This window comes from Saccopteryx bilineata, chromosome 8 (assembly GCF_036850765.1).
Source record: "Saccopteryx bilineata isolate mSacBil1 chromosome 8, mSacBil1_pri_phased_curated, whole genome shotgun sequence".
In the NCBI taxonomy this organism is placed as follows: Eukaryota; Metazoa; Chordata; class Mammalia; order Chiroptera; family Emballonuridae; genus Saccopteryx; species Saccopteryx bilineata.
In genome coordinates, this window is record NC_089497.1 from 21,678,505 (window position 1) to 21,692,531 (window position 14,027).

Sequence of the window (14,027 nt, forward strand, 5' to 3'; positions counted from 1 at the left end):
TAGATCAAAAAAAGATTAAAATTATTGAGTTAGGTACATGGGGATGGTAAGAAAATTTCAGAGGAAAAAGGATTATATTTTACATTTCCTTCTATGCTTAAGCAAAAAAGTTTGGAGAGTCTGTTATTTAATATTTGATAGCTCAGGTCTTCTTATAATAATCATTAATGTGATTAGTTACACCAGTGACTATTTTGGTGCACGCCAATATTCAATAAAATTCTTGATTTACTATGGGCATTGAATTAAAAGATGTGGCAGTTTCTTATTTTACAGGCATTTAAACTGATCAATCCCACTGTTTAATACAGTGTGTCCATAAAGTCATGGTGCACTTTTGACCAGTCACAGGAAAGCAGCAAAAGGCGACAGAAATGTGAAATCTGCACCAAATAAAAAGAAAACCCTCCCAGTTTCTGTAGGATAATGTGGCAGTATGTGCGCATGCGCAGATGATAATGTAACACCGTGTATACAGCAGAGCAGCCCAAGGCCATGCCAGTCGAGATGTGGACGGTACAGAGGAAAGTTCAGTGTGTTCTGTGGCTCACTAAATTTGAATCCGTGACCAAAGTGCAACGTTAATATCGGCGCGTTTATAACGAGGCGCCACTACATAGGAATAACATTACTTGGTGGGATAAGCAGTTGAAGGAAACCGGCAGTTTGGTGGAGAAACCCCGTTCTGGTAGGCCATCAGTCAGTGAGGAGTCTGTAGAGGCTATATGGGATAGCTACCTAAGGAGCCCTAAAAAATCTGTGCATGAGCCCACATCGAACTGCACTGACTAGGTATAAAACTGGGAGAGTTTTCCTTTTATTTGGTGCAGATTTTACATTTCTGTTGTCTTTTGTTGCTTTCCTGTGACCGGTCAAAAGTACACCATGACTTTACAGACACACTGTAGATTTTAATCTTGAAATTGCTATTTTATAGTTTACATTGACTACCAGATTTTCAAAGAATATGCAGACCATTTAATCTACAAGTTTTATTACTTTTTTTTTAATGAAATAAGACTTTGAGAAGTTGAAACCAGTAATAACTATTTGACTAGTAAGTAACTGGTCTCACAAGGAATGCTTAAGGAGTTGCTTAGAAAAAACAGTGTACACCCCTTCCTCCACATTATGACAGTGAATCATCAATAGAATTAAAGGGATTTTTAAAAAATTTTCTCTGATGTGTCCTCTTTGGCTCAAGTAGTATCAGGCACATGATAGTCTCGATGATTACTAGTTGATTGCATATTACTCAAATTTATCCAAACACTCAAAGATATGGGCTTTAAAATTATCTAATTCCAACATTTAAAATGAGTTAAGAATTCATTCTAAATAGTATGCATATAAAACAATTATAATCATGTAACATATTGGAGGGGTAATCAGATGAAAGCCAGCGTCATACATATCAAATGTATCCCATCATGTCAGTCCTACTGTGCTTCAGTTTTAGATTCCACAGGGCTAGGTTAGCTAGTCAGATCACAGGAGCTATTGTACTTTGCGCCATGACACACTCTATTACTGTTACGAGTGTATAACACAGGAAATAAAGGGGAACGGTTATGAGACTCAGAGGCACATACACTCAACTGGTTTACATCTAATAAAGATTACAATGAGATCTCTTAAAAAATGAAGACAGATCTCTGACCATTTGAATATATTACTGGAAGCAGAAGTATTGACTGATTTTGTAAGGTCCTTTGTACTATTTTGATTCCAGAAAAAATGTTACTTTATAAACTTATTTTTTTTTTGTCAAACAGAATTTGACAAATAGAAATGAATAGTCCTTACAACTACGTAACAATATTAAAAAGCAAGGCAATTTTCAACATATCATATATATATATAATACACCCAGTGGCAAATAAGAATATAGCAAATCTTTCAAAGGCTCAATAAAACTTATGAAATGCAAATAGGCCCATCTTTGATAATTGGTATTTCTAAAAGTAGAAAATTAAGATGTTTTCAATTAAAAGCTCTGATTAAGCTTATTTAAATATCACCTATATAGTTTTTGGAGAAAAGGGCTATCTATATGATGTGATTCTGACTTGAGAGAATACATACTTTTATATTGGGCATAAGGACAAATAATCCTATAGACACAAAATAGAAAAATAAAACTCAATTAGTAAAATTCTGTTGAATTTTAGGAATTATGAAATACAGTATTCACTCACAAAACAAAATGTGTTTTCAAAAACTTCTGAAACAAATTCTCTTTGAAATTTATTTCTAAGTCACAGAGACAAAACTTTAAAACTGACACATTTATACTAATACATGCATGAGCAAAAGAAGAGAGAGAAATAAGCACGGGAATACAAAAATGAACATAGTAAAATTTTAATGAATACAGTATTCTGGATACAAGTGGAATACCATTAAGAACAGTATTTACCTCAGTTCTATGATAGTATGGATTCAGATAAACCAAGATTTAAGATAGCCACTTCACTACTCACATTTTAATCAGTGCTGACCAGAAGCTAAAGCAATTTATTTTAGGCTAAGGTGTTCAATGAAATTATAGAACGGATCTTCTACTTAATGAAGGTGATATGTACTCATTTAAAGGCATTTAGGGCAAGTCAAACCACGGAGAGCCCTTACAAAGACTAAGCACCAAAGGAGTTTTTTGTGGCTTTCATTTTGGGCCACCTTAAATTTTATTTTGTTTAAATGTGTTTTCTATTAACATTCACATACAAATTCTTTCAGGCAAAAGTTTTAACATGGAACTTTCTGCTTAGAGGTCTTGCCAACAGTTGCTTACAATAGTTTTTAAGCAATGAGTACTTCAGAACAATCCCAAGTGTATACTTAATTGATTATAATTCTAAGATGCAGAACCTTTTCTTTAAAGTTTGCTAGTCCCTGAAAATTCAGTGGGGCCAAATGCATTAATTGGAAGTAGTATTTGATTAAAAAAGGAAGTCTTGCCCAAAGATGAAAATGAGTAAAATAACTATGTGGGCTCTCATACACAATCTTTCTAAATTTTCACCCTGTATTGATTATAATGTCCTTCAGGCTTGCTATATGCCCCATAGAGTCAAAAGAAACCAACAAGGAATTAACATTTCAACTAGCTAGGAACTATTTACTGTAAGGATAAAGTGAAATTCTGGAAGACATACTACTATACTTCGAGAAAACACTATCATCAATAGGTAAGCATCTGCTGAAGAAGGCAGTTTATAATTAAACATTACAAATCTTATGTTTATGCATACAACTTATAAAATAGAAAATGCTATTTTCCCAAATAGTATAGCATCACACTAACACTATAGAGTTAAGATAGAAAGCTTCTGTACACACGTCCACGACACCTCGACAGCAGTATATGCCTCTTGGATATTTCTCATTTGTTATCTAATATATGCGACCACGGTTTCAGATTTGTATTTGAGCAGGCTAAAATAATCATTCTTCTTTATCTATGAGGCAATCAACCAGTTTCAGTGAACAAAAACTTTTATAATCAAGTCAAGAAACACATTAAACCTCCACACCAAGATGAAAAAGGCATCCAAGGACATGCTATAATCCCAACAGGAGGGATTATGCCCCTAGATATAGTGTATGTGGGGACAGTTTGGAGCCTAGTGAAATACATGAAGATATATGGGACTGTAATTACTAGAAACTTAAATGTGAATTGTTGGCATTTTTCCAGTGGAACGTCACCCAGTTTATGGCTTAGGACTACTCAAAGCTGTTCTGCCTTGACAGATTTGCTGTAAGTGCAAATTAATATCCAAACAGGGTGCAGTCTCAATCAAATGAGAGTTCTGAAAACTTAGAATGATTGCATATTTTACCTTATTTTTGTATTTTGAAAATAGTGCTATAAAATTCAATTATATATTTTCCAGGCTTCTTAAGACTTTCTACCATCATAGATAAATTAAACATGGCTGCCTGCAAATTCTTATTCTAGAGGAACTAAAAGTAAAAGTAAAGTACATTTTGATTGTTTTGCTGGTCTCCTCATGTATGTGCCTTATCAAAGAGAGCACTACTTTAGGCATTTTTTGTGGTACTTTAACATAACTGACCATGAGGAAAATTGATAGTTCAAATTTTAATAAGTGATTTTTTTTTTTTTTTTTTGGTGGCAGGCTTATTTTAAAATGGAAAATAAATCCACATTGAATTTAAATATCAGATGGACACTTTGACAATCTGAAATAGGAACTTAAGTCTGTGAAAGAAATGCAGACATGAAAAGCTGGTTCTGAAAAATATAAAATCTAACCTTGCTCTTATTCACTTTGGCTTTATTGTTAAATGAAGTTTTGTGGTAAAATAACCTTAAAGATAACTCTCACTGTTGCACAGGATATCATTTGTCAATGCTTTGTAATAGAAATATATTTTATAAGTATTTTAAATTGAATGCTTTCAAAGAATTTAAGTTTTTAAAGCTCTATGCCAGGTTTTCAGCTGTTCAGTTTTTAAAAAATATAATGTGGGTCTCTGATAACCCTTAGGAAAGTGAGGTTCAGATAGAGATCATTTCCAGAACATAGCTGACCTCTAACAGAACTGATTATTTCCTCACCAAAACAGTTAGTTACACAGAATACTGCCAGATCTCCACTACAAAATTCTCGCCAGTATTTTCACACAATTGTTTACCATCCATTTAAAAACCTTGAACCACCAGAGGCAAAGCACATAAACATGAAAGTAAACTTATTTCTAGTTTACTTAACCTAAATAAACTCATAAAACCATATGAAAAAACTAATTTAGAGAAAGCAATTTCCTTATTTTCTGATCTGTCAGCCAAAAAAGTACTAATTTTCTGTAAAAACAGAAAACTCATTCACATAAAATGTCTGTTTAAATTGACAATCCTGGTCTTTTAACATCAAGACATTAAAAAAAAAAGCTTACAAACTCAAGAGGATGCTTGAAATGAAAGCTATGGTTCAAAAGTTTGTTTTTTATATTAAGAGACTAAAAACCATGCCACTGCAAAATTCCCTATGGCTTTTGGCACTGACATTAAGAGATTTTAGTCTTTTGGTCACTTGAAGCTGCTACTAAAATATAACAACAAGCCTTTAAAAGGAGGAACTGAAGGATAGTTAAGGTAACTACATCACATACAAGTAAAGCAGAGTTTGAAATAAACAGTCATTTTCTGCTAGGGATCCGAATATCCGAGAACAGCTTCCCACCACCCCTCCCTTTTGGAGGAGGACCCTCTAATCAGAAGTAATTCCTGTAAATTACTGTGAGTGGCGTTGCCTGGCAGCAGCTTCAACTTCCTAGGCTAGTCTTCAATCCAGGAGATTAAGTAATCTCACCAGGAATACGTGGCAAGAGGATCAGAGAGGGCAGTTCTTCCATGCAAACATCTCAGGAGCAAAACCTTCCTTTGAAAGATAACCATCAGGTTTGAAGGTATCCTAACACACTCTAAACCTTAAGTTTTGCTTTACACCATTGGTGACTAAAATTAACAAGTTTTAAGGTGAGTTTTTTTGTTTTGTTTTGTTTTTTTGCCTGCAACTATATACACACTGAAAAACTATTCTGCATCACATGATTTTAAATGAAATAAATAGAAAAATGAACCATACAATCAACACATAAGTTTAATACGCCACATTATTTCTCTTGATCAGAATGGTGGTAACCTCCTGGTCAACAATCTTGTGAATTGAGGAGCTGATTCTCGTTCTCGTATCCGTCAGGCAGATACGCTCTTCTCAGCTGGTCTGACTTAGGTATGGAGCCTCCGTTCTTCACATGGCGAGACAGGAAAGCACGGACAGCTGGGTGGTCAGCCTTCTCCAGCGGGATGTTGGCTTCCAGGCACATTTTCACGAAGTCCTGGATGACACTGACCTTCTCTGTTTGCGCAGTACTGTTGCACTGAAGGGATGCAGTCAGGGGCCTTTGCTTCTTCCTCACATTCTGCTCTTCAAACTCGGCCTTCCTCTTGGTGTGAGTCTTTGACTTGAGGTGGTCACTGATGGCAGACTTGCGAACATGATTCAGAACCACGTTGCACGAAGTGCAGAAGAGTTTCCCTCCATCTTCATGCAGCTCCCCTCCAAACTCGGTGACTCGATCCAGGGGAGTCACATACAGGGCAGTCTTAGACCGGTTTCGAGCGGGTGGTGCTGTCACTACAAATCTTTCCATTCTGACTTTGAATACGGTTCTTTCAAGAGAAGAGAAATGGTAAGTGTTATTAACAACAGTTCATTCGGGAAGCATTAACAATAAAAGTATAAGCATTTTTAAGATGAAAGATTTCAGAAAACTTAATTTAAATGAACAGACCATGTGTCCATTAAGACCTACATCCATTACTTGATTTTGATAAAATTCAAATAAATTAGAACTATGAAAAAATATTTAACAATCTCAGAAGTCACTATCTTTAGGAAAACCTAATCACAGATCAATATTTAGGGTATCAGATAGATTATTTTTATCCAATTGAGATGTGTATTCAAGTTTAAGAGTATTTTTTCCCTGACAGTTCTGGGACACAGTTCTGATTTTAGAAACACAACCATAGAGAATTGTTAACAAAGTCTGTTCAAACAGCTGAGTTAACTAAACTGACATAATTCTATATGAAGATAAATGTAATTTCCAAAACTGCTCAGAGAATAAAAGTAAAACCAAGAAAGACAGATCAAACACATTAACCTCAAAAACAGTATCATTACGTTTTAAAGTCAAAATAGAGTTCAAAGTAAATTTTTTAATGCATTTATACTTCTACTTAGTTTTCTAAAAGGTAATGATTGTTATTTACAACTTTTTCTAACATTTTCCTTTTTTTCATTAAAGACTAATACTTTTTCCATTAAAGACTAATACTTTGTTAATATTTATTTCATTTATTAACTCGTAAGTTGGAAAAGAAACTGAGAACTTCTTAATACAGCACCCAGTATATAAAAGATGCTCGATCACAGTTATGTTCGCTATTTTTTCAAATACTTAACTCAGAAGCAGCTTAATACTTTCTAAATTTATCCTAATCATCAACTTTATGATCATTGCCAAAATCATGGGCACTGAAAACTTGATATTCTGAACAAATGTCGTTGTTGGTGACCATTTGTTTCTTAGGGCCACGCCTCTGGGCTAAACTTACATTAACCTAGATATAAGAAATTAAAATGAATTTGGTAGAATTCAAGATGGAATTCTGTTCTGTATAAATAAGACAGAGACAAATTCTTAAGTGTGTGCTTAAGAATTATGCTTTGTAAGTATAATCAGAAACAGTGATGTTAAATCCACACTAGAGAATTCATGGCTGGGTAACATGAAATCTCTCTCAAAAGTACTTTAAATTGACAATGTATTAGATATTAGACATCTATGAACATAAACTCAGAGAAGGACTTAATATTCCACAGAGATTCTAAAAAGTATAGTAAAGTTTAGAACTTAACAGGTTTAACTCTATTTTTCCATTAAAAATGTGTTTCATTTATGGCTTTCATGTGCCAAATATCGTGTTTGGCTATAGGTTTTCAATGGCAGATATGATTCCTGCCTAGTAAATACTTAGTGAGTTACCATTACACGTTTGTACTTTACGTTAATGGTTTGCATTTTATACTCTTATAGCAAATCAGTCCCAATTAGTAATGGATTTAAAAGAGCTATGAAAAACATTGCATTTTTGTGCACAGTAAGGCCTAAATCTTTCTACGTGAAAAGCCTTCCGTCTTTAAATAGCTGACTTTGAAACTTACAAAAAAAAAAAAAAGTTCGTTATTCTGAGTCCTAAAATGCTCCATCACCTATAAATGTGAAAGGCCTATACATTCCAATGTCCTGTAACTTTTAAAAGTCTGTGTGTTACCGCAGAGGACAATATCTACACAGCAGAGGATGCTCGAGCTTAGGCCAGAAAGACAAGTGTTTTCAAAAGAAGGTGCCATTATTTTAAAGCAGACGTTAAAAAGCGAAGAGCAGGAATTAGCCAACAAAAGCAGCACATCACTTAGTAGAGCAAAGTAAAAATCATTTGAAGTTTTCCGTTTGAATGTTTACCGGATTAGTTTCCAGTTTTTTTCGTCTTGAACTTAGTAGTTAAAGGGTCCCAGCGCAAACCCAGAGGCGCACGAAATCCTGGCACCTGCTGTTTGTTCAAACCAGAGAAGCTTTCAAATCAGTTTTTCAACAAGTGGTGGTGAGGAAATAGTTTCTGGGCTTGCACCCTGTTTTCCCTGCGGTGCTGGGAAGTCATGCCTTTGCTGCAAAATACGAAAACAAACAGAAAAAAATAGATCTATGGGGCAGGGAGAGAAAGAAGGGTGGATGATAACGTGTACCGACATCAACGACCACCACGCAGGTGTCTGAAAACCTCCCTCCTAGGAAACTCGACCCCGCAAATCCGGGGCCCGACGTTCGCCCCGACACTTTCCGGCCCACGCCCTCCGGCGGGTGCGCCCCGCGGCTGCACCGCCCCGCGCGCCGCAGGCCCGGGGCCCCGAGGGAGGGAGCAGCGGGCGCGGGACGTCCCCGCAGTCTAGACGCCCGGCTCCCGCGCCCGCCCGGCCCGCTCGCTGGGCAGGGCCGCGTCCCAGCTGCCGGCCGCGGGCCCGGCCACTCGAGAGCCGACTTGGCGGCAGTCTCAGGGGAGGAGGCGGCAGGCGCCCGACGGAGGCGGCCGCTGTCAGGCTTTCCGTCTCCTCCCTCTTCCTCCCGCCGACAACGACGCCCCGGCTCCGCCCCCGGCTCCGCTTCGGGAAGGAAGGCCCGGGGCCCAAAGCCTGCACCAACGGCCGGGCCCACCCTCAGCCTCCCGAGCTTCTCGTTACCGTAGGATCCGGGCGGCCGCTAGGGGAAGGAGACGAGACCCGGCTGGCAAGGAAAGGAGGAGAAAGAGAAAAAGGAGCGAGGCGTGAGGGAAGAGGAAGACCCGCCGCCGACGTCGCCGACGCCGCCGCCGTTGCCCGGTCGAGCCCCGCGGCGGCCGCCGTGTCCCCCACCGCACCCCGTCCTCTTGAGTCGCCTATGGCAAAGCTCGTAGGTGGACCCCAGCAACCGCCGAGCATCAGGGACCAATGGACAGCGGCTCTATTAAACAGATGGCTGGTTTGTCCAATGGTCGTGGAAAGTCGGGCATGTGTATGATTGGCGGCTAAATTTTTCCAATGAAAGCTGTGGGCGTGGGTGGGCGGAGCCGGAAGTAAAGCCAGACGAGAGGCCCCTGTCCGCCTAGGGCGGAGGGAAAGGGGAGGGAACTAGAGGAGGAGGAGGTTAGCCGAGGCAGCTACAGCGGCGGCGGCGCAGGGGCTGGTACGCGCTGGGCGGCGAGAGCCTCATGGCGGAGGAAGAGAGCGACCAAGAGGCCGAACGCCTCGGAGAAGAGCTCGTAGCCATTGTGGAGTCCCCGCCAGGCCCCGCGGGGCTTCGAGTTGCGGACGACGACGTAGGCGGCACTGGCGGCGGCTGCAGCGCTGGCGGCGGCGTCGGGATCAGCAGTCGGGATTACTGCCGACGCTTCTGTCAGGTGAGGCGCCTGTCGGCCGCTGGGACTTGTCACCCGTGCTCCGGGCCTCCCTGCCTCTCCCGGCCTTCTCGTCCTCGCGCCGGGGCCGTGTCCAGTTCTCAGTCCGCCAGCCCGATCGGGAAAGTGAGGGTGAAGCTTCCCCCTCCGCCTCTCCGGCTCGGGGTGGGGGCGGGGGGCGGGGAGGAGGACGGGGGTGACCGCCGCCTTGGGGTTGCTGAGAAAGTGCGAGTTTGTCGGGCGCAGCTTCTGGAGGAGGGGGTCCGCTGGCAGGAAGCCCTGTGCTACTGACATGCCTCCCCTTCCCCAAATAGACCCCTTTCTGCCCGAGGGTCCCGCCTTCTTGTTCCCTACCCCGTTCCTTCTCACTTCAGGAGGAGTCTCTGGCAACGTTTCCTGCCTGCTTTCCCCGCCCCTTGCACCCCATAATCTCCTCTTTTTCGGAGATCGGAGGCGTGCCGGCTCTCTTCTGCCCCCTCTCCTGTCATCGCCACCCCTCCCCCTCCGCGGGGGTCTCCTGTCATCCCCTCACGAGATCCCAGTGGGCCAATTCTGTTGGTTTAGGCGCTGACCCGTGGTGATTTGTTACTTTGGGGGGGGGGGAGGTGGGGTTTGAGACACTGTGATTGTCATCTTTTCTTAACGTCTTTCTGCAACACACACACTCTGTTTTTTAATTAACTACTAATAAAGTATTTTTCCTTTAACTATTGCTCAGGTTACCCCCTTATTCTTTAAATTACGATGTATTTATTCAGCGTGTAAAATACAGTGTTCGAACAGTGACAGAACGTTGTTTACTTGGTCGACTGTCACTACAATTTGATGTGATTTAAAGTGTGTAACCATAATCAAATACAGTATAATAGGACCAAAGTGCTTGTCTGGGTAAAAGTCGTGTAATCAACATTTACATCTAGATATATTTATAGTTTGAACATTTTGTTCTCATTCACAACAATCTTGTTTCGCAAATTGTTTTGGAAAAAAAGTTTTACTCGTTTTTCACTCCATTCTTTTTTTTTTAATTTGTTTATTATCTTGGATGTACAGAGCTCAAATCATGCTCCCCCGTTTCCTAGTTGTTTCCTTGGGCAAGTTACTTAACCTCTCTGTGCCTTGGTTATTTGTGTCAAATAGGAATAGTAATTAAATGAGTGAATATGTAAAATGTTTGAATCCTCACATATTAATTAAAATTAGCGATTTCATCCTGGTAACAAGTAGGAAATAAAATTAACAGGAAGGAAGCACCATGTTTTCTGAAGTGTGATTTTATGCTTTTCCAAGCACTGAAAGAAAAAGGATGGAGTTGAAATATTCAGGGAATTTTTTTATTGAATTTTTGGGGTGACACTAATTAACATAATTATATAGGTTTCAGCTGCGCAGTCTACATCTCTCTACACCATATTGTGTGTTCGCCCCCCAGTGCTCATCCATCATCGCTTACCCCCTCTGTGTCCTCCTGCCCCCTCGCAGCCACCACACTGTTGTCTGTATCCGTGAGTTTTTCTTTCTTGTTTTGTCCTTTTTTGCTCAATCCCTCCACCCTCAAGTTGTTAATACTTTAAATTGTCTTTTGATTTTTATTTCATTCCTCCCTCCCCACCATAGCTAAATTGATTTGAAGGTGGAAATTGTCTTCATATATAAAAGTTGTCATTTTTCTTTGGCATTGCTCTCTATTTAGTGATTTTCTTGAAAATGTATTTTTGTTTATTTATTTTTGGTATTGGCGTTCACTTGGGTGTAGAGGTTCAGTGTCTTGACAGTACTTGTTTCTAATTATGGTTTTTTTGTTTTGGGGTGTTTTTTTTTTCTGTATTTTTCTGAAGTGAGAAGCAGGGAGGCATCAACAGACTCCCGCATGCGCTGGACTGGGATCCACCTGGCACGCCCACCAGGGGGCGATGCTCTGCCCTACTGGGGCGTTGCTCTGTTGCAACCAGAGCTATTCTAGTGACCGAGGTGGAGGCCATGGAGCCATCCTCAGCGCCCAGGCCGACTTTGCTCCAATGGAGCCTCGGCTGCGGGAGGGGAAGAGAGAGACAGACAGGAAGGAGAGGGGGAGGGGTGGAGAAGCAGATGGGCGCTTCTCCTGTGTGCCCTGGCCGGGAATCGAACCCGGGACTCCTGCACGCTAGGCTGATGCGCTACCACTAAACCAACCGGCCAGGGCCTAATTATATTTTATATCTAGAAACCATGATATTGATAGACTTTTTATGTACAATAATTTTAAACTTATGAAAATTAGGTTATAATTGATATTTTTAATGTAGTCATAGGCTGAAAGATTTTTTTATTTATTTTTTCCTGTTTTTTGCTTTTGCTGTCATTAATGAGCAACTTGGTTTTGGTTACTTTTAGCTTTAATTTACTTGATCAGATAACCCTTAATTGCTGAAACTGCATTGAAATTTTGAGGGCCTGAACATTTTTGGAGAATATTTAACTACTCTTATTCTAATGAAATCAGTTTAAGAACAGATAAATAAATTTAGCCTGTAAAATACAGGGTCTGAACAGTGATAGTAAATTATTTTAAGAATAAATGAAGAGGTCTATTTTAAAAAAACTCCACTACCACTTAAGTAAACAACGAAATAAAACTAAATAGTACTAAAATAACTTTACCAAATTAAAAAAAAACAACCATTTTGTGTTATTTACTGATTTTAGAGAGAAAGGAAGGGAAAGAGAGAGAGGTAGAAAGAGAAACACCAGTTTGTTGTTCCACCCATGCATGCACCCATTGTTTGATTCTTGTGTGTGCCCTGACTGGGATCGAACCCTATAACTTGGCATATTGGCACCAGCGGAACCACTGGCCAGGGCTATGTTGCCGACTTCTACCTGAAACCTCATGACATATTTTCCTTTTTTTTTTTTTTTTTTTTTGTATTTTTCTGAAGCTGGAAATGGGGAGAGACAGTCAGACAGACTCCCGCATGCACCTGACCGGGATCCACCCGCCCACCAGGGGCGATGCTCTGCCACGACCAGAGCCACTCTAGCGCCTGGGGCAGAGGCCAAGGAGCCATCCCCAGGGCCCGGGCCATCTTTGCTCCAATGGAGCCTTGGCTGCGGGAGGGGAAGAGAGAGACAGAGAGGAAGGGGGGGGGGTGGAGAAGCAAATGGGTGCTTCTCCTATGTGCCCTGGCTGGGAATCGAACCCGGGTCCCCCACACGCCAGGCCGACGCTCTACCGCTGAGCCAACCGGCCAGGGCCATCATGACATATTTTCTAATTTTCTAGCAGTAGATCTGTTTCTAGGGCTACTGTCTTGATTCCAACCGGCAGGTGAGTTTTTTGTGAAGTCTTGTTTTGCATTAAAACTTGAAGGTAGAATAAAAGATTGCCTGTATTAAGTTGAATTTTATCCATTGATTAATAGAATTGTAATGGTATAGTAGTTCTGTTTTATTTGCCAGTAAGGGAATAAGTAAATTATGTAATCTAATTCCCAAAGATTTTTTTTAACATTTGGTTTCCTAATATTTAGTAAGGATAAGGTGATATAAAGTAACTTGCACTTACTAGTAAATTACTTAATTGTGAGTAATCTATAAAATGAGTAATATGCACTTGGGTTATGACAGTTAACTAAATACATGATTTATACACACAATCTTGTGGCACTGAAAAGAAAGGCTCCAATTTTTCTTCCTCCTCTTAGAGAGAAATCTGAATAAAAATTTCTTGGCAGTTAGTTGTGTGGGTGAAGGGAGAGAGGAAAGAATACTTCCAGAGAGGCTCTTGTGTCTTTTACCAAAAGGACAGGGAAAACAGAGGGCAATAGATAACGTAAGTGATAACTTATGCATATATTCTATGCATTTGAGGGTCTACTTCTTCATTTGAGAAACAATACTAGTAATTATAAAATCTTAAATTAAGGGAATAGTCCCTTAGGCTTCAACTGATTTCTATGGTGATGGATTTTTGAGATCTTAAGTGTTGATATCCAAATAGTTACATGGTGTAATGTCAACTAACTGTCCCTATCACATTCCCATTGGCTTTTTATTAGTAGACTCTCAACAAATACTTAAATAGAATTGGCTCTTAACTGATATTTAATTTACTTTGAGGATGAAAGGAATGGGGAAATTAATTTTATTGAGGGTCTAATAACTTGTAAGGCCTTTAGATAGGTCCTCTTATGTAATTTTCATACATAATTGAAATTGAGGCCTGAACAAGAGAAATTGGTTGTAAACTAAGCAAGCTAAGGTACTTTTCTTTTTAGTTTAGTGCTAGAATGACTATAGTGAATGGTCAGTATTTCTGGAAACACTTTGCTATGTTGATAAAAGACTGTAAAATTGATTCTTCCTAAAATGAGGTTAATAGTCATCCCATGAGAATGTCATGAGTATAAATTGAGAGTTTGAACGTGAAGTGTTCAGTACTATACCTAGGACATAGATAGGCTTAAATAGACAGAGGCTATTAATATTTCCCATGTGAAATCCTCTGAAGGTTTAG

The 14,027-nt window shown here is 39.9% G+C and overlaps 2 protein-coding genes across 3 annotated transcripts in view; one reads left to right on the forward strand and one right to left on the reverse strand.

Annotated features, from left to right (window-relative positions):
* Positions 1-2,348: 2,348 nt before the first annotated feature.
* Positions 2,349-9,026, reverse strand: CGGBP1 (CGG triplet repeat binding protein 1). The gene is made up of 3 exons (XM_066241477.1): positions 8,841-9,026; positions 8,068-8,270; positions 2,349-6,205 (listed from the first exon to the last, which is right to left on the reverse strand). Exon 3 carries the CDS (start codon positions 6,184-6,186, stop codon positions 5,683-5,685), a length of 504 nt encoding a protein of 167 aa, XP_066097574.1. The 5' UTR covers positions 6,187-6,205; positions 8,068-8,270; positions 8,841-9,026; the 3' UTR covers positions 2,349-5,682.
* A 185-nt stretch (positions 9,027-9,211) lies between these two features.
* The window catches only part of ZNF654 (zinc finger protein 654), an 84,050-nt gene continuing 79,234 nt past the window's right edge, over positions 9,212-14,027 (forward strand). For both annotated transcript variants that reach the window (XM_066241475.1, XM_066241474.1), the window contains exon 1: positions 9,212-9,535. In XM_066241475.1, coding sequence (XP_066097572.1) covers positions 9,347-9,535 — 189 coding nt within the window. In that variant the 5' untranslated portion in view covers positions 9,212-9,346. The remainder of the gene's footprint in view (positions 9,536-14,027) is intronic.